The sequence below is a fragment of the Osmerus eperlanus genome, unplaced genomic scaffold (genome assembly GCF_963692335.1).
Source record: "Osmerus eperlanus unplaced genomic scaffold, fOsmEpe2.1 SCAFFOLD_86, whole genome shotgun sequence".
NCBI classification, from domain to species: domain Eukaryota; kingdom Metazoa; phylum Chordata; class Actinopteri; order Osmeriformes; family Osmeridae; genus Osmerus; species Osmerus eperlanus.
Window position 1 is genome coordinate 63,359 of NW_026911142.1, and position 25,922 is coordinate 89,280.

The 25,922-nt window shown below is 51.3% G+C and overlaps 1 protein-coding gene across 1 annotated transcript in view; it reads right to left on the bottom strand.

Annotated features, from left to right (window-relative positions):
- Positions 1-25,493, bottom strand: part of LOC134015705 (voltage-dependent T-type calcium channel subunit alpha-1I-like) — a gene marked incomplete at its 5' end in the record, with an annotated part of 33,566 nt that extends 8,073 nt beyond the window's left edge. Inside the window, 28 exon segments of the mRNA XM_062455262.1 lie at positions 593-690; positions 1,503-1,636; positions 2,231-2,340; positions 2,678-2,829; positions 3,999-4,191; positions 5,139-5,228; positions 5,414-5,539; positions 7,029-7,155; positions 7,338-7,431; positions 7,434-7,515; positions 10,295-10,363; positions 10,712-10,835; positions 12,918-13,018; positions 13,924-14,356; positions 14,736-14,806; positions 15,667-15,833; positions 16,221-16,311; positions 16,517-16,672; positions 16,759-16,814; positions 16,817-16,875; positions 17,183-17,368; positions 18,743-18,978; positions 21,417-21,626; positions 21,628-21,809; positions 21,954-22,302; positions 24,799-24,891; positions 25,147-25,158; positions 25,160-25,493. Of these exon segments, the coding sequence (XP_062311246.1) occupies positions 593-690; positions 1,503-1,636; positions 2,231-2,340; positions 2,678-2,829; positions 3,999-4,191; positions 5,139-5,228; positions 5,414-5,539; positions 7,029-7,155; positions 7,338-7,431; positions 7,434-7,515; positions 10,295-10,363; positions 10,712-10,835; positions 12,918-13,018; positions 13,924-14,356; positions 14,736-14,806; positions 15,667-15,833; positions 16,221-16,311; positions 16,517-16,672; positions 16,759-16,814; positions 16,817-16,875; positions 17,183-17,368; positions 18,743-18,978; positions 21,417-21,626; positions 21,628-21,809; positions 21,954-22,302; positions 24,799-24,891; positions 25,147-25,158; positions 25,160-25,493 (4,135 nt within the window).
- Positions 25,494-25,922: the final 429 nt, after the last annotated feature.

The window sequence follows — 25,922 nt, forward strand, 5'->3', positions numbered from 1 at the left end:
TGTGTTTGTGTGCTGAGAGGGAAGGTTTTAAGCTTAAATAGCCTTGGGAGATCACAACAACAGAGGAACAGAAAAAGGGAGGTAAAAGATGGATTGATTTGAGAATGTAGCTACTGCAATGTCTTCAGAGTGGGATGGTCTTTTTGGTGTGTGTGAGTGTGGAAGTTTGTGTGTGTGTTTGTGTGCATGTCTCTGGTGTGTGTGTGTGTGTGCATGTCTCTGGTGTGTGTGTTTGTGTGCATGTCTCTGGTGTGTGTGTGTGTGTGCATGTGTGTGTCTCTGGTGTGTGTGTGCATGTGTGTGTCTCTGGTCTGCGTGCACACCAGAGACACACACACACGTTCAATAACTCCTACCACCAGTCGGGGAGGAGGAATATATAAACCGTCAGATTAATACCTGCAATAAAGCTCTATTTTCCCAGGTTAAATGAGAGGAGTTTTCAAGTCATCAAGGAATGAGGAGCGGGGTGAGGGATATTTATAATACCCCACCTCCACACCCTGAAAGGGATTAGTGTGTGTGTGAACTTGACAACATGTGTGTATGTGTGTGTGTTGTGTGTAGAAGTGTTTAAGCATGCGTGTGTGTGTGTGTGTGTGTGTAAGTGAATACACACCTGAGGTAGAGCTTGCACCACCGTGTCCAGCAGCGCTCTCATCCCTGTAGCCATCTTCAGCAGCTTGAGCACTAGGAGAGGAGAGGGAGGAACAGGCTCTCAATCAGAGGGAGGGAGGGGAGAATTTTTTGGGGGAAAGATTTGGTGAAAAGAGAAAGATAGAAAGAGAGAGAGAGAGAGAGAGAGAGAGAGACCCTGAGATAACCCGGCAGTCTCAAAGCCCCTACACAGAATTCCCAGCGGTCTAATTTCCTGGGAGTAAAAACGAAGGCTGTGACTCTGGTAGAAACGGAGGCACATTCTACCGTTACCAGTTACGGCTAGCAGAACAAGAGCTCCCGGTATCTAAGGCAAACGGTGAAGCGACGCAACCGAAGCAAAGCCTGCTGGGAACTATGACGGGCCCACACCCTTTCATCATTAGCTACTAACTGGAGTATGATGGAGGAAATGTCTCTCCTCAGTCACGCAAGCTACCTTCCCCCCCCCCCCCCCCCCCCCCCCCCCCCCCCCATCTCTTATTTTAGATTGTTTCTGTTGTGCTATGGTAGCTAACAGTCACACACACGCAGGCATCTGAACAACTGCTTTCCAATCAGATTACCCCCTGCTCTTTATTCCACCTATCTTCTTACAGTAATTACCATATTTCCCATGTGGCCGTTCAGTGGTCTCAATGGCCTCGAGGAGAGAGGAAAAGGCCAAGGCCTATAATTATCTCCTTTTTGATGGGATTGTGAAATGAAATGTACATTTATTCCACAGAGTTGAAGGGTGATAGAAACGTAAGTGTATGACAGTGTGTGTATGACAGAGTGTGTGTGTGTGTATGACAGTGTGTGTGTATGACGGAGTGTGTGTGTGTGTGTGTGTGTGTGCGTACCTCGTGCGATCCTCAGCACCCTCATGATCCTGATGATGGTGGGGTTGATGGGCAGGGAGGCGTTGATCTCGATCTCCTCCAGGATGATGCCCATCACCGACAGCAGCACGATGGCCAGGTCCAGCTGGTTCCACCTGCGCACACACGCACGCACGCACGCGCACGCACACACACACACACACACACACACACACACACACACACACACACACACACACCGTGTGTCACACGCCGTGCCAACCACGCCCTCCGCAGATGATCATGCTTGATCTATAGGTTTATAATAGTCACCGTGAAGACCATGAAGCGATTAGTTTCCTAATCATGGTTTTATTACACCCTGTGGGGAGGGGGGAGGGGGGGGGACATATGCCCCCTGACAGCGAGGAAGAAACATCCCTATTCCTCTGAACACACACACGCGCACACACACTCACACTTGCACACACACACGCTCGCACGCACACACACACACACACACTGGTAGACGGAATGGAGGGATGAAAAACAAATTGTGGGATTCCGGTTGGGGGGAAGAGAGGACGGGAAGGATGGATAGATTGACAGATAGATGGGTGGGGGAGGATGGAGGGACAGATGGAGGGATTGATGAATATTGTATGTGTGCGTGTGTGAGAGACAGTGTATGAGAGAGAGAGACGGTGTGAGAGAGAGAGACAGTGTGTGTGTGTGTGTGTGTGTGTGAGAGAGAGAGTGTGTGTGTGTACCTGTCCTTGAAGAAGCGTCGGAAGCCGAAGGCGATGAGCTTGAGCACGGCCTCGACCACGAAGGTGGAGGTGAAGAAGTAGTTACAGTACTTCAGAGCTGTCTCCAGAGACTGGGGAGGGGGTAGGGGCGGAGGGGAGGGGGTGAGGAGGGGGGAGGGGAGGTGGGGAGGAGGGGGGAGGGGAGGAGGGGAGGAGGGGTAGGGGAGAGGGGAGGAGGGGGGAGGGGGAGGGGAGGAGGGGGGAGGGGAGGGGAGGAGGGGGGAGGGGAGGAGAGAGGGGGAGGGGAGGAGAGAGGGGGAGGGGAGGAGAGATTGAGTGTGGGATAAAGGAGAGCAAATACTATATACAAGACGATATTCACACAGATCAAAACAGACACACCCTTCCCAACACACACATGCACACACCCCCTCGCACACATCCTTCCAAACACACACACACACACACCTGCGGCTGGCTGTAGTGCTCCAGGGACATGGTGATGACGTTGATGCAGATGATGAAGGTGATGAAGAGGTCCAGGTAGTGGCTGGTGCACAGGGTGTGGATCATCAGGCGCACGTGGTGGTAATTAGAGAAGTAAGGCAGCTTCTGGGCCTCTGGGAGGGAGAGGGAGGGAGGGAGGGAGGAGAGGGGGGGAAGAAGGGAGGGAGGGAGGAGAGGGGGGGAGGGAAGAGAGGGGGGGAGGGAGGGAGGGAGGAGAGGGGGGGAAGAAGGGAGGGAGGGAGGAGAGGGGGGGAGGGAAGAGAGGGGGGGAAGAAGGGAGGGAGGGAGGAGAGGGGGGGAGGGAAGAGAGGGGGGGAGGGAGGGAGGGAGGGAGGAGAGGGGGGGAAGAAGGGAGGGAGGGAGGAGAGGGGGGGAGGGAAGAGAGGGGGGGAGGGAGGAGAGGGGGGGAGGGAGGAGGGGTAGGGGAGAGGGGAGGAGGGGAGAGGGGAGAGGGGAGAGGGGAGGAGGGGAGGAGGGGAGGAGGGGGGAGGGGAGGAGGGGGGGAGGGGAGGAGGGGAGGAGGGGGTAGGGGAGGGGAGGAGGGGGGAGGAGGGAGGGAGGAGAGGGGGGGAGGGAGGGAAAGGAATAAGTGTAAGCAGGTAAAGTAAGAGAGAGAGAGGTTAGAGGCGAGAGAGGTGGAATAAAGAGAGGGAAGATGATGGAAAGAAAGGAGAGAGCGAGGAGAGAGAGGAAAGAGAGAGAGGAGAGAGAGAGTACAGAGAGAGAGGACAGAGAGAGAGGAGAGAGAGATAGGAGAGAGAAGAGAGAGAGGAGAGAGAGAGAGAGGAGAGAGAGAGGAGAAAGAGAGGACAGAGAGAGATGAGAGAGAGAGGAAAGAGAGAGAGGAAAGAGAGAGGAGAGAAGGAGGAATAAGAGTATGCAGATACAGAAGGGGAGAGAGATGTAATCTATGTGAGTGCTCTGATGAATGTCCCTGTTCCAAGGCCAGGGGTAAAATAGGCTCAAATGAGCCCTAGTGATTAATGGTCATACTTACATGGTCATATAATCATATACTAGTTTATATTAAATGAAACCATGTGACTAAGAAGATCCATTTACACATCCCACTCTTGTGGCCAAGTGTCCCAAACCAAACTTTTCTCATTACCAAGGATGTGGATTTTCTTTTTACAATCTATACCACCTTCTGCTCCTTATTGTACATTTTTTAATCCCCCATAACTCTCTTCATCCTTCGATATGCTAATTACCTCCCTCTCTTCCTTCTCCTGCTTTTTCTCAAGCTTTCTGTCCCTCCCTCCCTCCATCCCTCCCTTACTCCTCCTCTTCTTCTCCATGCGCCTCTGTCTCTTCTCCTCCCTCCTCTTGGCCTCCTCCACCTCCTGGTTCTGACGGCACTTGTGGAAGTTCTCCACCACCACGCCCACGAACATGTTCAGCACGAAGAAGCTCACGATCAGCAGGAAGGAGATGAAGTAGAGCAGCATCCAGGGGCTGTTGTTGATCACCGGCTGGAGGGGAGAGGGTGAGAGAGGAGAGAGGGGGGGAGGAGGAGAGAGGGGGGAGGAGAGAGGGGGGGAGGAGGAGAGAGGGGGGAGAGAGGGGGGAGGAGAGAGGGGGGGAGGAGGAGAGAGGGGGGAGATAGGAGAGAGGGGGGGAGAGTGGAGAGAGGGGGGAGAGAGGGGGGAGGAGAGAGGGGGGGAGGAGGAGAGGAGAGAGGGGGAGGAGAGGAGAGAGGGGGAGGAGAGGAGAGAGGGGGAGGAGGAGAGAGGGGGGAGAGAGGAGAGAGGGGGAGAGGAGAGAGGGGGGAGGAGGAGAGGAGAGAGGGGGAGGAGGAGAGAGGGGAGGAGGAGAGAGGGGGGAGGAGGAGAGGAGAGAGGGGGGAGGAGGAGAGAGGGGGGAGGAGAGAGGTCAAAGCAGATGTGGGAGGGACAGAGAAGGGCAGATGAGGAAAAGATAGTGTGGGTGAAAATGATGTTGGCAGAGGGGAAAGGGTTAATTGAAACGGGGGGACGGAGAGAGAGAAGACGGGGGAACCAATAGAGAGAGAGAGTCAGGGTTAAGGAAATGAAAATAGTCATCAGGTTGAAAAAAAAGAGAGAGAGAGAGAGAGAGATAAGGGAGGAGGAGGGTTCGGGTGAGTGAGGGATGAAGAGAGATTGAGAGATAGAGCAGATGGAGAGAACGGAGAGAAGGGGTTAGAGGGTGAGAGGAAGAGCTAATACAGAAGAGATAAGGTTTGGTTTTTATTATACTGTTGAATCAGTGTCACGAGTGATGTCACTTCCTCTGATAGGTGCCGAGTGCTCACTGTAATAAGATCTGGCTGTTTGGAATCAATAGTAAATTCAATCAGTAGTCTGTCAGGGGTTTGACCTAGTGTTGTCCCCTAACATGTGTGTGCAGTGTGTGTGCAGTGTGTGTGTGTGCAGTGTGTGTGTGTGTGTGTGTGTGTTACCTGCTGGTCTATGCCCACAGCGTCCAGACCGTGGTACATGATATTGACCCAACCATCCTTGGATGCCAGCACAAACAGAGACATCAGAGCCTGGAACACACACACACACCACAAACATTGATTTAGATGTGTAAAGAGGATCCACACACACACACACACACACACATAACAGAAATACCTCTTTTTGAATTTTTCAGCAACACACTAGCAAAACTGAGATTCCTCACGAACGCAGGCACACACACACACACACACACGAGACTTCCCGCTCATACCTGTCCCAGGTTGTCAAAGTTATATTTGTGGTGAACCCATCTGTAGCTGGCGGACAGACAGTCAGACTTGTTAGTAATGTTCTTGATGTCCAGGCCTACACAGTAGTAGAACTTCCCTTTGAAGAGCTGGAAGAGAGAGAAGCTTCCATTAGTGTCAGAAATATTAATCTATCAAGCATTGCACAGTCAGTCAGTGAACAAGTTTAAGAAAGCTTTATTGCTTGCGGCCGGCCCACAAGGAGACAAAAACATCACACGCCATTGTGCTACAAAGTTTGTCTGGTTCACAAGTCTTCAGGTAAGACCATTTATTGGTGAGAAGTCTCCTCCCCTGCATATCAGCTGTCAATACGATTGATCCCAGAGACAGAGTGCGCGTGCACGTGGAAACTTACAGAGTTCTCCGACCCTAGGCTTGACCATATGATTCTCTCAACACAGATAAGGTTTATTGCACCTCTAGTATGATAATGGTCAACCTAGGTCAGTTTGTTTACGTAAGCCTAGTGTCATCTATAGGTCATGTGGGGAGAGGGCTCTACTGACAAAGGAATGCTAGCACCAGTATTTTCAGAATATAACCTTACATTCTAAATTTCTCCGACAATCAGCAGGTTCCCTTAGCTTACAACACACCCATATGCACTCAAACACACACACAGTCAAACAAACACACACACACACACACACACATACTAATTTCAGCTCATAAAGTAATTGATAATAACACCTAAAAAACTGTTACTCTCATTTTCTCTCTCACACACACCCCCCTCTCTCGCCCTCCCTCCCTCTCTCCGCGGTGTTTGAAGCTAGCTGGTAATTAGATGTGAGTTTAGAGTGTCATGGGAGCTTCTTCTGGCAGCAGGGAGAGACCAGCAGTCTGTGTTCCTCTCCTGAGTGAGATGTTCTCTCTGCTGATCCCACAGAGATACACGCCCCGGAGAAACGAGGAGGGGAGAGGGGAGGAGGACGGAGAGATGAGCTGAAAGAAGGAGCGGGGGAGGGAATAGGGAAGTGGAGTGAGATGATGGAGTGAAGGAATGGACAGAAGGAGAGAAAAGAGGAGAAGGAATGGATAGAAGGAGAGAACGAAAGGAGCGTAATGACGGTGGGGGGGGGGGTGAGGGCACGGTAGAAGGTACCAGGAGATGTGCAGAGGAAAGAGGGATGTTGAACACTGATCCAGACAGGCTGGACCATATGAATCATAGAGGAACTAGTGCACAAAGACAGGTGAGAGTGAAGAGAAGGAGAGAGAGAGAGAGAGAGAGAGAGAGAGAGAGAGAGAGAGAGAGAGGAGAGAGAGAGAGAGAGAGAGAGAGAGAGAGAGAGAGAGAGAGAGAGAGAGAGGAGAGAGAGAGAAAAGAAGATTTTGAGAGAAAGAGGGGAGAGAAAACAAAGAAAGACAAAGAAACAGAGAGAGAGAAAGAAGAAGCGAAGGAAGGAAAAGTATAGTCAAGAAAGAATAGTGTGGTGCCCCCGTGTGTGACTAGACTGCAGGGGGGGGGGGGGGGGAGGATGGAGATCGATGAAAGGATCGTCATGGAGGTTGTTGTTGTTGTTGTTGTTTACAAGCTGCTGTTGACGCTGTTGTTGTTGCGGCGCGCCCCACCTGAACCCCGAGGATGCCGAAGATGATGAAGAAGGCGCAGCAGATGAGGACGATGTTCCCGATGGGCTTGAGGGACGTGATGAGGGTCTCCACCACCAGCTTCAGCCCCGGGGCTCTGCTGATCACCCTGGAGACGAGGGGGGGGGGGGGGGTAGGAGGGAGGGAGAGATGAGAGGGGTGGGAGGAGGGATGGAGGGAGGTATAACAGGGGGTAGAAAGGGGGGATGGAGTTAGATGGAGGCGGTGGACCATGTCTCCATTAAGCTTCCTACTAAGGGAGCCGGCCGGCATGCAGTAACTTCTCCCCACCTGAGGGGGCGCAGCGTGCGGAGCAGGCGGAGCACTCGGAGCACCCCCAGGATCTTGGCCCCGCCCGCCATGGACACCACGATGTCGATGAGGACACGAAAACCAAGAAGCCGTCCAGGATGTTCCAACTGCTGCGCAGGTAGGCCTTCTCCCCTAGATACAGCCCCATAGATACCACCTGGGGGGGGGGGGGAGATAGTAGGGGGGGGGAGAAGAAAAGGAAATGGAGTTGGAGCGTGGGGGCACACACACACACAAAGTCACAGTGAGAGTGACATTTTCTCAGACAGCTATAGTCCTACGAGGGCCACACACACACACACACACACACACTGTCAGCCTGACGCTTTCGACACCAAACGAGTCGCTTGGCGACTACAATTGCCAGTCCCCGTGGTGACAGACGCCGGGGGTGGAGGCACGCAACAAACACTGGGAGCCATGCCAACGGTTGCCACGGCACCCCTGGCAGGTAATATCCCCGGGGATGAACAGAAAGAGTCTGAACAGGAAGGAGGAGAAGGACAGAATAAATAATGAAAACAGAACAAAAATAAACGAAAGATAAATTGAAAAGTGTACTTTTGTTTAGCTTTTCTGCCACTTCTGAAGCTGTTGCCAGGAGACCTCAAACTGAAGACCAGAACATCTAACATGAGTGTGGATTCAGATGCTGGCATATGGATACAGTTCCTGTCAAAATGTATCTATCATTTTATCCCTCCCCCCCACACACACACACACACACACAATCACCACACGCACACAATCACACAGTGCAGTACTGATGGGAAGCACTACCAGCCCTTAAATCACAGAAGACCACAGAAATCTTGTGAGCGTAATCAAATCCACATCTGGAAAATCCATACATTCACAAGGAACGTGTATAAAATCCATACATTCATAAGGAACGTGTAGAAAATCCATACATTCATAAGGAACGTGTAGAAAATCCATACATTCATAAGGAACGTGTAGAAAATCCATACATTCATAAGCAACGGGTAGAAATTCCATACATTCATAAGGAACGTGTAGAAAATCCATACATTCATAAGGAACATGTAGAACATCTATGCATTCATAAGGAACATGTAGAACATCCATACATTCATAAGGAACATGTAGAACATCCATACATTCATAAGGAACATGTAGAACATCTATGCATTCATAAGGAACATGTAGAACATCCATACATTCATAAGGAACATGTAGAACATCCATACATTCATAAGGAACATACTGTATATAATGTCTGTAAGAACATCTAGAAGGTCTATATTTAGTGTAATGTAGTCATTTAGCAGACGCTCTTATCCAGAGCGACTTACAGTAAGTACAGGGACATTCCCCCCGAGGCAAGTAGGCTGAAGTGCCTTGCCCAAGGACACAACGTCAATTTGGCACGGCCGGGAATCGAACTGGCAACCTTCTGATTACGAGCCCACTTACCTCACCGCTCAGCCACCTGACTCCTATATATATATATTCATAAGGAACGTAGAAAACGTCTCTATATTCATAAGGACCACAGAGGACATCCACGGGCCCACTGCAGTGCAACATCTTCACAGCCATGCTATAATATATCATATAATCAGGGCCCCTTAGGCCATGCTTCTGCATACTAGCAGACTGAAATTCAATTACTTCCAAATCAACTTAGAAAGTGTGCATGTGCGTAGCAGTTTGTAGTGTGTGTGTGTGTGTGTGTATGTGAGAGTTTGTGTGCAGCCTTAGAATGTGTGTGTGACAAGACAGAGGTGAGGATGAGTACTTTCTGCGGGAATCTTACTCTAATTAACATGGGAGCTTAATGAGCCTTCAGAGAGAGAGAGAGAGAGAGAGATTGAAGTGGGCTGGCACAGCTGACAAACTCAATATTGTCAACAGCAGACACAGGTATAAACAGAGGGAGCGAGAGAGAGAGGGAGAGAGCGAGAGAGAGAGGGAGAGAGCGAGAGAACATTAAAGTAAAGTCTGGCCAACTAACTCAGACGTAAAGAGAGAAAAGATCAGTGAAAACACAAGGACTGAAATCATAATCACACACTGGAAAAATACCCGAGAGAGAAGAAAGTTCAGGACCAGGTCGGAACACACACACATGTGCTCGCACACACACACACACACACACACACACACACATGCTCGCACACACACACACAAACACACACACACACCGCCTCTAAGCGTTCTTACAGAGTGCTGATGTTGGCCATATCTTTGTTTTATGTTACATATATGAAGTCTTCATCAGTCACATTCATAAATAAATCAATACTGAGAAAGTTTGTGTGTATGTGTGCGTGATGATTCTGGCGCCCAGGGAAAATGCAGAGAGAGAAAAGTGTATTTAATAATGGATGATTTTGAGGGTAACTTCAGACATGACCAGGGGATGAAACAGAGTGGGTCAACTCTGTTCATGTTTAATTACGTGTACGTGTATGAGTGTGTGTGAGTGTGTGTGAGTGTGTGTGTGAGTGTGTATGAGTGTGTGTGAGTGTGTGTGAGTGTGTATGTGTGTGTGTGAGTGTGTGTGAGTGTGTGTGAGTGTGTGTGAGTGAGTGAGTGTGTGTGTGTGTGTGAGTGTGTGTGTGTGGAGACATTTGTGTGGGAAATTGTATGAAGAGTGGGTTTATTTTTTTTAATGGGTATGTGAGGTACGTGTTTGTGTCTCTGTGTGTCTGTGTGTGTATGTGTTTGTATGTGTGTGAGTGTGTGTGTGTGTGTGTGTGTGTGTGTGCAGTGAGACCCTACAGCACTAGCCAGAGGCTAGCTGATGAGAGATAGCCCTCTAATGAGGATAATTATCCATCTGCCTGTTAATAATGGAGAGGAGAAGAGAGGAGGAGAGGGATAAAAGGAGAGAAGGGATGAGAGGAGGACAGACAAGGAGGAAGAGAGAAGGAGAGAAGGAGAGGAGTAGAGAAAGGGATGATTGTTACCTTGACGGTCATCTCAGCTACGAAGATAGCAGTGAAGATATAGTTAGATGCGGTTAGGAAGAGTCTCTCCTGGAAGGAAAGACAGGTGAGAGTGAAGAGAAGGAGAGAAAGGGAGAGAGAGGCAGAGAGAGAGACAGAGAGAGAGAGAGAGAGAGAGAGAGAGGTAGAGAAAAGAAGATTAGAGAGAGAGGGGAGAGAAAACAAAGAAAAAAGCTCACAAAGCTATCCTCAACCCAAAACTTCTATAAAGTTCACAAACTACCGCATCATAAGACCTCAAATGGACGCCAGGGGTACCCAGCTTCATAAATGTTCTAACACATGGTCATAATAAAGAATGTAGCGCAGTGTCTCTGTCTGTCACTGCCCTGTATGATCTTGGGTCATGACATCTGAGCAGAGAGGGGCTCCTCTTACCAGACTGCCCTGCATGATCTTGGGTCTCTCCAGAGCCACGGTGATGCAGTTGAGGAAGATGAACGCCAGAACTACATAGTCAAACAGCTTGTGGGCGATAATGGACTGGCACATCCGTCTGAACCTGGGGGGAGAGAGAGAGAGAGAAAGAGAGAGAGAGAGAGAGAGAGAGAGAGAGAGAGAGAGAGAGAGAGAGAGAGAGAGAGAGAGAGAGAGAGAGGTGGAGACAGTGACAACAGAGAGGGGGAGAGAGAAGACAGGCAGAAGAGAAAGGTGGAGACAGAAATAGAGGGAGAGAGACGGAGAGAGGGAAGAGGAGGGTGACAGAGAGAGGAGAGAAGGAGGACAGTGGCATCAGATCAGGAACACCTGATAGTGTTCTAACTCTCGACATGTGACTCTGCGCACGACTCAGCAGGTCACACAAACAAACAGAGACGCGTAAGAGAGGGAGGGAGTCAGGTGGCTGAGCGGTGAGGGAATCGGGCTGGTAATCCGAAGGTTGCCAGTTCGATTCCCGGTCATGCCAACTGACATTGTGTCCTTGGGCAAGGCACTTCACCCTACTTGCCTCGGGGGGAATGTCCCTGTACTTACTGTAAGTCGCTCTGGATAAGAGCGTCTGCTAAATGACTAAATGTAAATGTAAATGTAAATGTAAGAAGATGATCATGGTCTGTGATTGGTCGACCACACCAACACCGTATCCTGCCCTTATTGGCCGATAGTGTCTCAGTATCAGCTTGAGTGGATCAATACTCTAATCTAGCCACTTTGCTGCAGATCTGGCAACCCTGCACCCCCTCCATCGACCCAAACCTGGCAACCTGCTCCTCTGTATTGATCGTGTCCGCTGGCGTAGACCTGGGGCTGGACTGACTCTTGGTTTTGTTGTTTTGTTTATTTGTTGATTTCTCCTTTCATCTGCTCCATGACACACACACACACTTATACACACACACACACAACACACACAACACACACACACACACAGGAGAGTTCATACACACACAACACAACACACACACACGCTCGGACACACACACACTCAGACACACACACAGGAGAGTTCCCACACACACACACAACACACACACACACACTCAGGAACGCACTGACATACACACACGCATAGTACATAAACAAACAGGTGAGTAAGCAGACCCACACACACACACACTCCCTGCTTGACAGATTGCACCTGCCACAGAGCTAAAACACAGCCCAGAGGCCCAGGTTCCCTTGAAGTGCCTTTAAGGGTAGAAAAATAGTGAGAGGCCGCGACTGAGTGATTTTCTTTTCTTCCAGTTCTTTCTCTGGCTGAACCACCTGTCTACTCGGCATGGAATTGGGTCAGATGATTGAGAAGAAAAAAAAACGAAAATAAAACACACAGCTTGAAACAATAACTACTTCTGACCTTAGAGGCCTTTCGTGGAGAAAAGTCATTTTGAGAAAACTGACCAATCACAGCGTACGCTTCTAGTTACAGACTCACAGAAAAGCTTTGGTTTCCTGTCCTTCATTTATGTTGTTAAAATACATGAAGTTTGAAGTTATTCTGATCAACACAATTTCACAAGACAATGCAGATTATGCACTCTCCTTACTGTAGGAACAGATGTTCGACCTGGGTCAGGGGTAAGAACAGATATTCGACCTGGGTCAGGGGTAAGAACAGATATTCGACCTGGGTCAGGGGTAAGAACAGATATTCGACCTGGGTCAGGGGTAGGAACAGATATTCGACCTGGGTCAGGGGTAGGAACAGATATTCGACCTGGGTCAGGGGTAGGAACAGATATTCGACCTGGGTCAGGGGTAAGAACAGATATTCGACCTAGGTCAGGGGTAGGAACAGATATTCGACCTGGGTCAGGGGTAGGAACAAATATTCGACCTGGGTCAGGGGTAGGAACAAATATTCAACCTGGGTCAGGGGTAGGAACAGATATTCAACCTGGGTCAGGGGTAGGAACAAATATTCGACCTGGGTCAGGGGTAGGAACAGATATTCAACCTGGGTCAGGGGTAGGAACAGATATTTGACCTGGGTCAGGGGTAGGAACAGATATTCGACCTGGGTCAGGGGTAGGAACAGATATTCGACCTTGGTCAGGGGTAGGAACAGATATTTGACCTGGGTTAGGGGTAGGAACAAATATTCGACCTGGGTCAGGGGTAGGAACCCTTGCTGCAGACTCACTTGTTCTGGGGAGAGAAGAGGTAGACGGACCAGTCCTCCCGTGTTTCACACCAGTCAGGCCGGTACGCCTCAATCATCTTCCTGACACGGAAACACAGACTCTGGGAGAGGAGGGGAGGGGAGGGGAGGGGAGGGGAGGGGAGGGGAAGGGAGGGGAGGGGAGAGGAGAGAATGGAGGAAGGATGAGGAGTAGAGGAGAGGAAGAGAGGAGAGAATGAGGGAAGGATGAGATGACAAAGAAAGTGTGTTCAGTGTGTGTCTAGGGCTATAAGAGACCATCCTCATCACCACCATCACCACCATCACCACCACCATCACCACCACCACCACCATCACCACCACCACCACCACCACCACCACCACCACCACCATCACCACCACCACCACCAACACCATCACCACCATCACCATCACCACCACCATCACCACCACCACCACCACCATCACCACCACCACCGCCACCACCACCACCACCACCACCACCACCATCACCACCACCATCACCACCACCACCACCACCATCACCACCACCATCACCACCACCATCACCACCATCACCACCATCACCACCATCACCACCACCACCACCATCACCACCACCACCATCACCACCACCACCACCACCACCATCACCACCACCATCACCATCACCACCACCACCACCACCATCACCACCATCACCACCACCACCACCACCACCACCATCACCACCATCACCACCATCACCATCACCACCACCACCACCACCACCACCATCACCATCACCACCATCACCACCATCACCACCACCACCATCACCACCACCATCACCACCACCACCACCACCACCACCATCACCACCATCACCATCACCACCACCACCACCACCACCACCACCACCACCACCACCACCATCACCACCATCACCACCATCACCATCACCACCACCACCACCACCACCACCATCACCACCACCACCATCACCACCATCACCATCACCACCATCACCATCACCACCATCACTCACATAGTCTGTCTCCTCCTCCAGCTCCGTCCTGCCCTTGCGGGTGTTGAGCTGAGGAAACACCTCCCCTATGAGCTGAGCCGGCGTCTTCCCGTTACAGTCATGGTGGTCTCCACCTCCACCCAGCCCCGCCGGCCCCCCTGCCCCAGACCCAGCCCTCCCCCTGGGGTCGGGGCGGGCTGGCGGCTGGCCGGACGCACGGAGAACCTCCGGGAGCTCCAGGGAGAGGGCTCTCCGGGCCCTCTGGGGGGGCAGGCGGCCGCGGGCGAGGAGGGGGGGAGGGTGGGGGTGGCGGTGGCTCAGGAGGGACTCGTGCTCAGAGGGGTGGGAGTGGTAGTGGGCGTGGGGGCTGGTGCTGCCATGCACTCGCAGGCTGCCCCCCACCACCCCTCCGGAGATGCCCTGAGTGGGACGGCCCAGGCTGTTCCAACTGGACCTGGAGGAGGGGGGAGGGTGGACCAGAGTCAGGATTCATACATCTCCACATTCAGACAGGTTTTTCTATTATTTATTTTTTAATTTCAAGGATTTTTGAACCAAATGTTTTACAAATGATGACAAAAGGGTTTAAAAAAAGGTACACCTGTGCTTTCACAGTTCATTCAAAACATTAAATATCCAGTACCGTGTTAAAACGGGGTTCATTACTGGTTAATCAGGGTTAGAGGTTAATCGCATACTGATAAATACTCAACCACATAAACAGCTGCTCTCGTGTGATTTCAGTCTCATTTAATCTACTCCAATCATATCTAATCCAATTTCAATTTAATTATAAAAAACGTTCTTAGTTCCCGGCGGAGGGTGTTTCGTACCTGCGGGTCCAAGCGGACTGGGCGGGGGTAGGGCGCCCCCAGTTGTGGTATAGGGAACTGCGGCCTCGGCGCTGTAACCAAGACAACCGAAGTGATAGTTAGAAAGATGACTTCCACGAGACGGTGGCCCACAAAAGAACTTGTCGCTACGTCTGCTTGACTCAGAGGAACCTCACAGGAAACTACAGACAGATACAGAACATCCCTTTCTTAAGAAACCGTCAGACGAGAGACAAAAAAAGCAGGAGAAGAGATGTGACGAGATGCGTTTTGTTTTACAGGGTGAAGCTAAGCTAGCTGTGATTCAGTACAGCTGTCAGAAACAAAGGGAGGCTTGAGGACGAGCGAGCAGAGGTTAAACAGCCTAATTGCATGTTTTGTCAGGGAGGACTGCACATCCTGTCAATCACACCGATCTCTTCCCAGCCATACCTCTGGTTTCCATAGAAACCTCGCTGGAGCGCATGTTTGGGGTTTGGCAGGCGGGTTAGACGGGTGACACTGAGTGTTCTACCTCACCCGGAACGTTCCGTACCTCACCTAGCTACAGGTAGACTGGAGCACTCTACCTCACCCAGGTAAAGGTAGACACTGCACAGTACTTGTGTGTCTGCGTGTGAGTTTGTATGTGTGCGTCTGTGTGTGTATGTGTGTGTCTGTGTGTGTCTGTGTGTGTGTGTCTGTGTGTGTGTGTCTGTGTGTGTGTGTGTGTCTGTGTGTGTGTGTGTGTGTCTGTGTGTGTCTGTGTGTGTCTGTGTGTCTGTGTGTGTGTCTGTGTGTGTGTGTGTCTGTGTGTGTCTGTGTGTGTGTGTGTGTGTGTCTGTGTGTGTGTGTGTGTCTGTGTGTGTGTGTGTGTCTGTGTGTCTGTGTGTCTGTGTGTCTGTGTGTGTGTGTGTGTCTGTGTGTCTGTGTGTGTGTGTGTGTGTGTTACCAGGGACAGCGAGCGTCTCTCCAGGCTACTCTTCCCCAGGCTCATCACGCTGCTCTTCCGAGAGTCCAGGGCAAAGGTCAACCTCTCCTGAGGGAACGACCCCCGCGACCCCCCCACAGGGGTCAGCTCCAGGTGTCCGTTAGGGGTCAGGGTGCACAGCTTAGGGTCTGGAGTGGACAGGTCAGAGGTCAGAGGTCACACACATCAATCTCTCTAACATCCAAATACACACACTCTCTCTCTAATATAGTATACAAACACACACACACTCTGTCATATACAAACACACACACACACACACACACACAGTGTACCACATACCCATGCAAATCTTGTCACTCATCCACACACACACGCTCAAAGGACACTGTTTGAAAGCCCCTTCATGCTGCCAGCTGAAAGCATGTGTCTGGTGGTTAGGCCCCCACGCTGCCAGCTGATTGGCTGAGGTGAAGGAACTGGGCCCCCACGCTGCCAGCTGATTGGCTGAGGTGAAGGAAATGGGCCCCCACACTGCCAGCTGATTGGCTGAGGTGAAGGAACGGGTTCCTCACCAGACAACTTGAGAGAGTCGTTGTGCTTCTCACTTTCGTCAAAGTTAGACGAAGACCTGTCGTCCTCTGAGTAGGAGCGGTTAGCGTCTCCCTGATAGAGCAAGAGAGAGAGAGAGAGTGGGAGGGAGGGAGGCAGAGAGAGAGAGAGAGAGAGAGAGAGAGAGAGAGAGAGAGAGAGAGAGAGAGAGAGAGAGAGAGAGAGAGAGAGAGAGGGAAAAAGAGAGACATTGTTATCGACGAACTGCTCAACACCGTGGCGTCCGACCTCACCAAGATGGCCGCCTCCAGAGCCTCACCTCAGCCTGGAAGCCCTCCACCAGGATGGCCACCAGCAGGTTGAACAGGACGTAGTTCCCGAAGGTCATGAGGGCCACAAAGTAGAGAGCAGCCAGGGGGGAAGTGGCTGCCATGCCGTTATACAACACCACGTTCCAGTCCTCCTGGGTCAGGATCTGAAGGAGACACACACACATCCAGGTTAACACACACAGACATGCGGAATGTGTGAGTGTGTGTGAGAGAGTGAGTGTGTGTGTACCTGGAAGACAGTGACGATGGCCCACAGAAGAGAGTCAAAGTTCTTCCTGTCAGGACAGTGTCCCCAGCCTCGGTCTTCAGACTGAACTTACAACCGAAGATGTGCATCCCCAGGATACTGCAACACACACGCACACACACCATTCTGGATACACTACGTAGTATGTACACCCAAGAAGGTTATGTTTTAAATGTGTGTCTGCATCTGTGTATGTCTATCTGTGTGTGTTTGTGTCTACATCAGTCTTTGTCTGTGTGTGTGTGTGTGTGTGTGTGTGTTTGTGTCTACATCAGTCTTTGTGTGTGTGTGTGTGTGTGTCTACATCAGTCTTTGTGTGTGTGTGTGTGTGTCTACATCAGTCTTTGTGTGTGTGTGTGTGTGTGTGTGTGTGTCTACATCAGTCTTTGTGTGTGTGTGTGTGTACCTGAAGATGAAGATGAAGAGCATAAGCAGCATGCAGAAGGTGGCCACGTTGTCCATGGTCTTCATCAGCACCACCAGCTGCCTCCTCAGAGCAGGCATGAACCTGACCAGCTTCAGCACGCGCAGCAGCCGGAAGGTTCTCAGCACAGACAGGCCCCCGTCAGACTGGCCCACGATCTCACACACACTGGAGGAGGGGGAGGGGGGAGGGAGAGAGGAAGAGATAAAGAAAGGAAAAGAGAGAAAGAGAAAAAACAAAGAGAGAGAGAGAAGGAAAGAGAGAGGAAGAAATAGAAAAAATAGAAAGAAAGGGAGACCGTAAGACAAAAAGGGAGAGAAAAAGAGAGAGAGAGAGAGAGAGAGAGAGGAGAGGAGAGTGAGAAGGAGAGAGAGGAAGAGAGAGAGAGAGAGAGAGAGAGAGAGAGAGAGAGAGAGAGAGAGAGAGAGAGAGAGAGAGAGAGAGAGAGAGAGAGAGAGAGAAGATAGAGAAAGGAAGAGAGAAGTGACAGTTGAGAGTTAGAGGGCAGAGGGCGAGAGCAGAGGAAGGGAGCAGAGGAAGGGAGGAGAGCGAGGGGTGAGAATAGGAGGGGGAAAAAGAGAGAGGCAGAGGGCAGAGAGAGGAAGACAAATGATATCTCGGCACACTGACGTTCAACCTGCTCAAACGGACACGGCATTTGATCTTTGGTATCGTGAAAAGCTTTGATCTGTCTTTGAAAGAGGATTACAAAAAGGAGCCTGAGAGAGAGAGATATAAAGCCAGGTAACAAGATGACACACACTAACTCTGAACACATCAAAGATCCTCATCCTCAGCCTACACACATTACATGAAGAGAAGAGAGAAGACCAGTGGATCCCTTTCTATGGTCCCCTTTAGACAACACAGCGCACTGGGGTTATGTAAGGGGTTAACAGGAGATTCCGGTGGTTGCATTCAGCAACTCTTACATTATTAAAGCACAGTTTGCTTTCAGGATGGAAATAATGACAAACTGAATGAAACATTCCCGTTAATAATCCGGGTTTTGATCCAAGAGCGGTCAGGTTGCTAGTCCTATGTTTTGACCCTGTTACACTGTGATGACTAACTGGCTACAACAGTACCTTGTATGTTCCCGAGAATGACGAAACCATCAAACACATTCTGATGACTAAACTACCCCATCATGTTGGGAAGTCCTATAAACTACCCCAGAGTGTGTTGGGAAGTCTTATAAACTACCCCATCATGTTGGGAAGTCCTATAAACTACCCCAGCGTGTGTTGGGAAGTCCTATAAACTACCCCAGCGTGTGTTGGGAAGTCTTATAAACTACCCCAGCGTGTTGGGAAGTCTTATAAACTACCCCAGTGTGTTGGGAAGTCTTATAAACTACCCCAGCGTGTTGGGAAGTCTTATAAACTACCCCATCATGTTGGGAAGTCTTATAAACTACCCCAGCATGTTGGGAAGTCTTATAAACTACCCCAGCATTTTGGGAAGTCCTATAAACTGCCCCAGAATGTTGAGAAGTCCTATAAACTGCCCCAGAATGTCTGTAAACCCCTGGAGACGAACCTGATGATGACGATGACTCCATCAAACACGTTGTAGGGGTTCCTGAGGTAACTGAAGCAGCCGAAGGCAGAGATCTTCAGAATCATCTCCAGGGCAAACATGGAGGTGAAGACAATGTTGCAGATCTCCAGGACATTAGTCAGCTCTTCCGCTGGAAGGGGTAAGGGGGACGACAGAGAGAACAAGGAGGAGTGAGGAAACACAGATTCCAAGACGATTTTGTAGATCTGGGAGGGCTTGGAGATGAGAGGGAGAGGCAGAGGAGAGGGAGGGGAGAGGGAATACAGGAAGAGAAAGAAAGAAGGAGGGTGGGATGGAGAGAGACAGAGAGAGCGAGAGAGAGAGAGAGAGAGAGAGAGGGAGGGAAACAAAAGAGGTGGAGGAGTGGGGGAGAGAAAGAGAGTGTGGGACTAGACACACTGGAGCTGTACACCATCTCCAGCTGTTGATGTACTTGTTACATAATTAGATTTTAATCATACAAGCTTCCTTTCAGTCTCCTGACAAAGGGATGAATTAATCCACCCGTGTGTCGTTGTAGAAAATAAGACTTGTTGTGTTTCAAACACAAAGAGCAACCAGCCCGGCGAGTCACACCCTGACAGGGAGCAGGAAAGGCAGAGAAAATATACGAGAAAACCATTTCTTATCTCTCTCACTCGTTTTCCATCTCTCTTACTCTCTCTCTGTCTCTCTCTATGTCTCTTTCTCTCTTTCTCTGTCCCTCTCTGTCTCTCTGTCTCTATGTCTCTCTGTCTCTCTGTCTCTCTGTCTCTCTGTCTCTCTGTCTCTCTATGTCTCTCTCTCTCTCTATGTCTCTCTCTCACTCTCTCTCTTTCTCTCTCTGTCTAGTTATCAGGCATTTCAATTTCCCCAGATCGATTTGGCTGCATTGATCAGTCAGAAAGGGCACGGAATGGCACAATGGCCCACTAGTACTCACACACACAGACACACACTCACACACTCACACTCACACATAAACACACTCAATCGCACACACTCACAGACTGCAATTCTATTGGACAATACAGCACATACTACTGTACCACAGCAGAGCCAAGCTTGAACACAGATCAGTCATACAGTAAACAGTCCATTAAAGCAGGAATGAACACTTCGTTTGGACTTTGATACACTCGTTCTCACTCCCCCATCCTTTCTTCCATCCTTCCTATTTTACTCTTCCATTATTCTCTCCGTTTCCCGGCCAGTGTTATCGTGGCCCCAGCGTTGATTCCTGTCACTGGGTGTCTTTGTATTCCTTTCATGCACACTTAGACCTCACAGTTTGACTCTCCTCTCTCCCTCCCTCCCTCCACCCCTCTCTCTCCCTCTCTTTTGCTCTCTCTTTCTCTCTCACACGCACACAAACACACAAATTCTCAGTCGCTCTCTCTCTACCTTCCCATTACTCCCATTACCACAGACACACACATACACACACATACACACACACAGACACACACATACACACAGACATACACCCAAAAACAGCAGAACCTGTCTGGGTCTATATTTGGCTCGGTCGTGATCGCTACCTCATCACCATTCAGTCTGCGGAGCTCCTCTATGACATCACCGCTGATGCCGCTGACATTTAGGAGGTAAAATAATCATCAGGGAGTCAATGAGGACTATGTTTGTGTGTGTGTGTGATCTGAGAGACTACAGGTGAATGAGCAGTGCTGTGTGGGCGGATCCTGGGTCAGTTGTGATCTGAGCTGCAGTGGTTCTGAGGGAGACACTACGCCGCAGACCGGCTACCTGGTGTTACCTCCGGAGCGACAGATGGAGAGAGAGAGCGTGTGTGTGTGTGTGTGTGTGCGTGTGTGTGTGGTAACAGGTGGGTAACCACCACCCAGCACTTACAGAAGCTGTGTTTCCATAAACAGACACACTCTCCCTCCTCCCAAAGGAGACTCTCTCTCTCGCTCGCTCGCTCGCTGTCTTCCCTGTCCACCCCCTCTATTTGTAGTTCTCCGAGATGAGAGAGACAGAGAACGAGAGAGCGAGAGAGAGAGAGAGAGAGAGAGAGAGAGAGAGAGAGAGAGAGAGAGAGAGAGAGGGAGAAAGAGAGAGCGAGAGCGAGAGCGAGAGCGAGAGCGAGAGCGAGAGCGAGAGCGAGAGCGAGAGAGAGAGAGAGAGAGAGAGAGAGAGAGAGAGAGAGAGAGAGAGAGAGAGGAGAGGGGGGGGGGGGGGGGGGGGGGGGAAAGATAGACTGAAAGTGTGCAGTGTTTTAGTACTGATAGCCTAAGTGTGTGTGTGTGTGACCCCAGGCAACCTGAATAGGAGATGGAGGAGGGAACACATCAAGCTACACTGACTACAGAGAAGAATAGAAGAGGTAGACAGAGAGAGGAGAGGAGGTGGGGAGAGTCAGAGGAAAAGATATCGACAGACAGAAAGAGATACAAACAAACAGGCAGGCAGGCAGGCAGGCAGGAAGACAGTCAGACAGTCAGACAGGCAGACAGGCAGACAGGCAGAATGTCAGACAGTCAGACAGGCAGACAGACAGACAGACAGACAGTCAGACAGTCAGACAGTCAGACAGTCAGACAGTCAGATAGACAGACAGACAGACAGACAGTCAGACAGACAGACAGACAGGCAGACAGACAGACAGACAGTCAGACAGTCAGACAGTCAGATAGACAGGCAGGCAGCTCACCTGGTTGTGGTGTTCGATGCCCATGCTGATGGTGTTGATGAGGATGGCGATCATGATCCCTCTGTTGAAGTACTTGCTCTCCACGATCCCCCACAGTTTCATCTTCACCTCATACCCCAACTCCCTGCATCGCAGGCCACATCCCCCAGAGGGCTTAGCCTCGTCCCCCGCTTCCCGCCTCCTCCTTTCTCGCCGCCGATTGGCCGCCCGCCTTGTCCGTCTCCTCCATGGCTCCCTCCCCCGCCTCCTCATTGGCCGGGCTGCCGGCGGGCCCCGCCCCGTCGCCGATCGACAGGGCCACGGTGCAATGGGGACAGACGTCGGTCGGGGGGGACACGGTGAGGGCAATTGGGGAGGCGTGGTCCGGCTTGGAGTGGTGGGGGCAGGGGGGGGCTGGAGGAGGGAGGGGGAGGAGGGATGGAAGGGATGATGAAGAAAATGAAGAGGAGGAAAAAAGAGATGAAGAGACTGTTCACGAGCAGCCTCCCGGGGAAGTAAAGAAAAATCGGAAGACCCCCCCTCCCCTCGCACACTCACCACGACCCCTCTCTCCCCTCCTCTCCCTCCCTCCTCCGTTCGCGTTCCTCCTCTCCCCTCCTCCCGCCCCTCCCCCCCCCCCCCTCCCGGGCCCGGCGAAGCCGCGTGGCCGGCCCGTCAGCGCACGGTAGAGGGCAGCGGAGCGGCGCTTGGCCTTGCGCAGCACGTGGCACGCCAGCTGGAAGAGCGCCTCGTAGCAGTCGCCCGGCTCGGCCAGGCTGGCCACGGTGGACGACGACAGGCAGCGGGCCCGCTGCTCCTGCATCAGCTGGTGCTCCCGCTGCTTGGTCTCCGAGAACTGGGTGGCGATCACCACCAGGCACAGGTTGATCATGAAGAAGGAGCCGATCTGGAGGGGGGGGGGGGGGGGGGGGGGAGAGAACGGAACGCAGGGTTGGCTGAGGAGGGCGGGAAATGCGTCGGACAGACTTGCAATTGAACGTGAGCGTCGAGAGGCGTGCGGGTTAGAGATGACCGCCTGGCCGCATGTCGATGGAGAAGACGGAGATGATGGGAGGGAGGGGGGGGGGGATCTAGGGGGAGAGACCGAAGGAGGAAAGAGAGAGAATGAGAGGGAGGTAGGCAGAGGGAACGCCAGAGAGAGCATGAGGGGAACTAAGGTGGCGTTTATCGACTGGAGACTAGCTGGTTCCATGTTAGATGAATAAAAGATGAGCCCCTTCTTAATGGAAAGCCTTAGAGTGATCGTAAAAAGAGGAGAGAGAGAGAGAGAGAGAGAGAGAGAGAGAGAGAGAGAGAGAGAGAGAGAGAGAGAGAGAGAGAGAGAGAGAGAGAAGAGAGAGAGAGAGAGAGAGAGAGAGAGAGAGAGAGAGAGAAAGAAAGGGAAGGAGGGAAAAAAGAAAGGTAGGATAGAGGGAGAGAGTGGAAGGGAGCAGAGAGGAAGGAGAGGGAGAGATGAAGACTGGGACCAGGAGGCAGAAAGAGCCGGACAATAAAGAGCAGGAAGATCGAGGGACGGCAGAAAGGAGGGAAATGGCAGCGAAGGTGAAGATTAGACCAGGTCAGAGAGAGAGAGAGAGAGAGAGACATAGAGAGAGAATCCTCAGTCTCTCCTCTCAGATCAATACTGATGGTAAACCTAGATAACTCTGCTCTAGTCCGTATTTGATCCCATCTGTGTGTGTGTGTGTGTGTGTGTGCGCGTGTGTGTGTGTGTGTGTGACGAGAGAGAGAGCTATAGAAGAGCTGGCTTTGTGAGCTTGCTGGTCCTTATTGATTGAAGAGAGGGATTTGTGGGCACAGACTGCTGGTCGCTGGTTTCCATGCCGATGCTCTAAGCTGAGGGCTCAGATGAGGGAACAGGGTCGCCACGGCGATCAAACACACTGAGAGATGTATGATAAAATATTTATACTGAGGATATAACTACACTGAGGGTGTAGTGTGTGAGAGATCAGTGTTTGTGTGCGTCTGTTTAATCCTGCTCTGCTCTGCTCGACTCGGTTCTAGTCCACTCAGTTCTGCTGTTGTTCCTGTTCTGGGCTGTGTTGTGTTGTAGGCAGTGTAGTGTTCTGGGCTGTGTTGTGTTGTAGGCAGTGTAGTGGTTCTGGGCTGTGTTGTGTTGTAGGCAGTGTAGTGTTCTGGGCTGTGTTGTGTTGTAGGCCGGTGTAGTGTTCTGGGCTGTGTTGTGTTGTAGGCAGTGTAGTGTTCTGGCTGTGTTGTGTTGACAGTGAAGAGGGAGGTCGTCCACTAACAGAACGTTCCCCAGAGACACCCAGCCTGAGGGGATGAGACTGTCAGCTCACCAGCTCCAGACCCTCTGACAGAGGTGACACAGTCCTTAGCCTCACTTAACCATGTGTTTCTGAATGTGTGAGTGTGAGTGAGTGAGAGAGATGTAGAGAGAGATGTAGAGGGAGAGAGAGAGACTTGGCTTATGACACTGCCTTGACGGATGTCTTCAAGAATGAGGAGAGAGAGAGGCAGGTTGAGAGGTGTGGATCGAGGAGGGGGACTGCATATTAATACAGCTAATTAAAACAGCAATAAAGAGACAATAAAAGTTCTTGTGTTACATAAGTGACAAGACACAGAGAGGAGAGAGGAGAGAGGGGAGAGAGGGGAGGGGAGGGGAGGGGAGAGGAGGGGAGAGAGGGGAGGGCAGAGAGGGGAGGGGAGGGACGAGAGGGGAGGGAGGGGAGAGAGGAGAGAGGAGAGAGGGGAGAGAGGGGAGGGGAGAGAGGGGAGGGGGAGGGGAGAGAGGGGAGGGGAGAGAGGGGAGGGGAGGGGAGAGAGGAGAGAGGAGAGAGGGGAGAGAGGGGAGGGGAGAGAGGGGAGGGGAGAGAGGAGAGAGGAGAGAGGGGAGAGAGGGAGGGGGAGAGAGGGGAGGGGAGTCACACTGCTTTATGAGAACGTATTGAAACACACAAACACACACAGTAGGAGAGCAGAGGCTGCTGCAAGTGTTTTATCAGAAACAAAGAGCATTATGGGGATGTTTGACCAGTTCTTTAGAATCTAAACAGGATGTGTCTCTCTATACACAGAGAGAGAGGAATAGGGAGAGAGAGAGAGAGAGAGAAAGAGAGAGAGAGAGAGAGAGAGAAAGAGAGAGAGAGAAAGAGAGAGAGAGAGAGAGACAGAGATAGATTACAGTGTTCTACTGCAGTGACATCCTCTACTCAGTAACTTGGCAACAGACCGAAAAGATCTAACTGCATAATCTGACTCAAAGTATCCCACAGTGGCTTTAGAGTGTGTGTGTGTGTGTGTGTGTGTGTGTATAGTTTGTGCCTGCTGTTTATCTGTATTGTTCAATTAACTGAGATGTGACCGTCACAATTATAATGTCTCGCTGTGATTGGCCGCGGCGGCTGTCACTCACGATGATGAGGAGGATGAAATAGATGAAGTTGTAGAAGGAGTGGGCGTCCATGACGTAGTACATGATCTCCACCCAGCCCTCCAGAGTGATCACCTGGGGAGACACACCGGTGAGAACACACACACACACACGAGAACACATACATAGAAGAACACACACACACTCACACACACACACGTAGAAGAACACACATAGAACACTACACACACACATATAGAAGTAAACACACACACACGTACAGTGCACACACACACATACACACAGCACACACACACACGTGCAGCACGCACACACAAACGCAGCACACACATGCGCGCCGTGCACGCGCACACACACACACCCGCCCACCTGGAAGATGACGCATCCAAGCGTACGCGATGTTATCAAAGTTGATGGCTCCCTTGTGAGGGTTGCTGTACCCGGTGTGGCAGCGGGTGTAGTACTGGTTCCAGTTGACGCAGAGCCCCGCCGCGCCCGCGCTGCCGTTGCCGGGCAGCGGCTCGGCGCCCAGGCCCTGGGCCTGGCGGGAGAGGGCATCCTCCTTGCTCATGCAGCAGTTACGCCCGCCCTGACGCCGCGTCGGCACGTCCGAGCACGCCATGATGCCGTTGTCCACGGCCAGCGAGCAGATGAAGGGGCGCTCGTCGTCCTCGTCCGCCATGTAGTAGGGGCGGGGCAGGGCGACGCCCGTGGTGCTGGGGGGGGGGGGGGGGGTGCACACACACACGCGGATATACATGCGCGCGCACACACGCACACACATGCAAGAGCGCACACACACACACACACACAGGAGAAAATAAGGATATACGTGTACTTTATTTATCAAACCGAGACCAGTGACAGACAGAAAATGGGAAGGAGAGATGAAGAGAGCGAGAGAGAAAGACAAGGGGAGAGAGACAGAGAGAGCGCCCGAGGGAGAGAGAGAGAGAGAGAGAGAGAGAGAGAGAAGAGAGAGAGAGAGAGAGAGAGAGAGAGAGAGAGAGAGAGAGAGAGAGAGAGAGAGAGAGAGAGAGAGAGAGAGAGAGAGAGAGAGAGAGAGAGAGAGAGAGAGAGCGTAATGATCCAAGGTGTTCCTAGCAATTGCATTTGACCTGGCATGGGAAAGGTCTGATCTACAT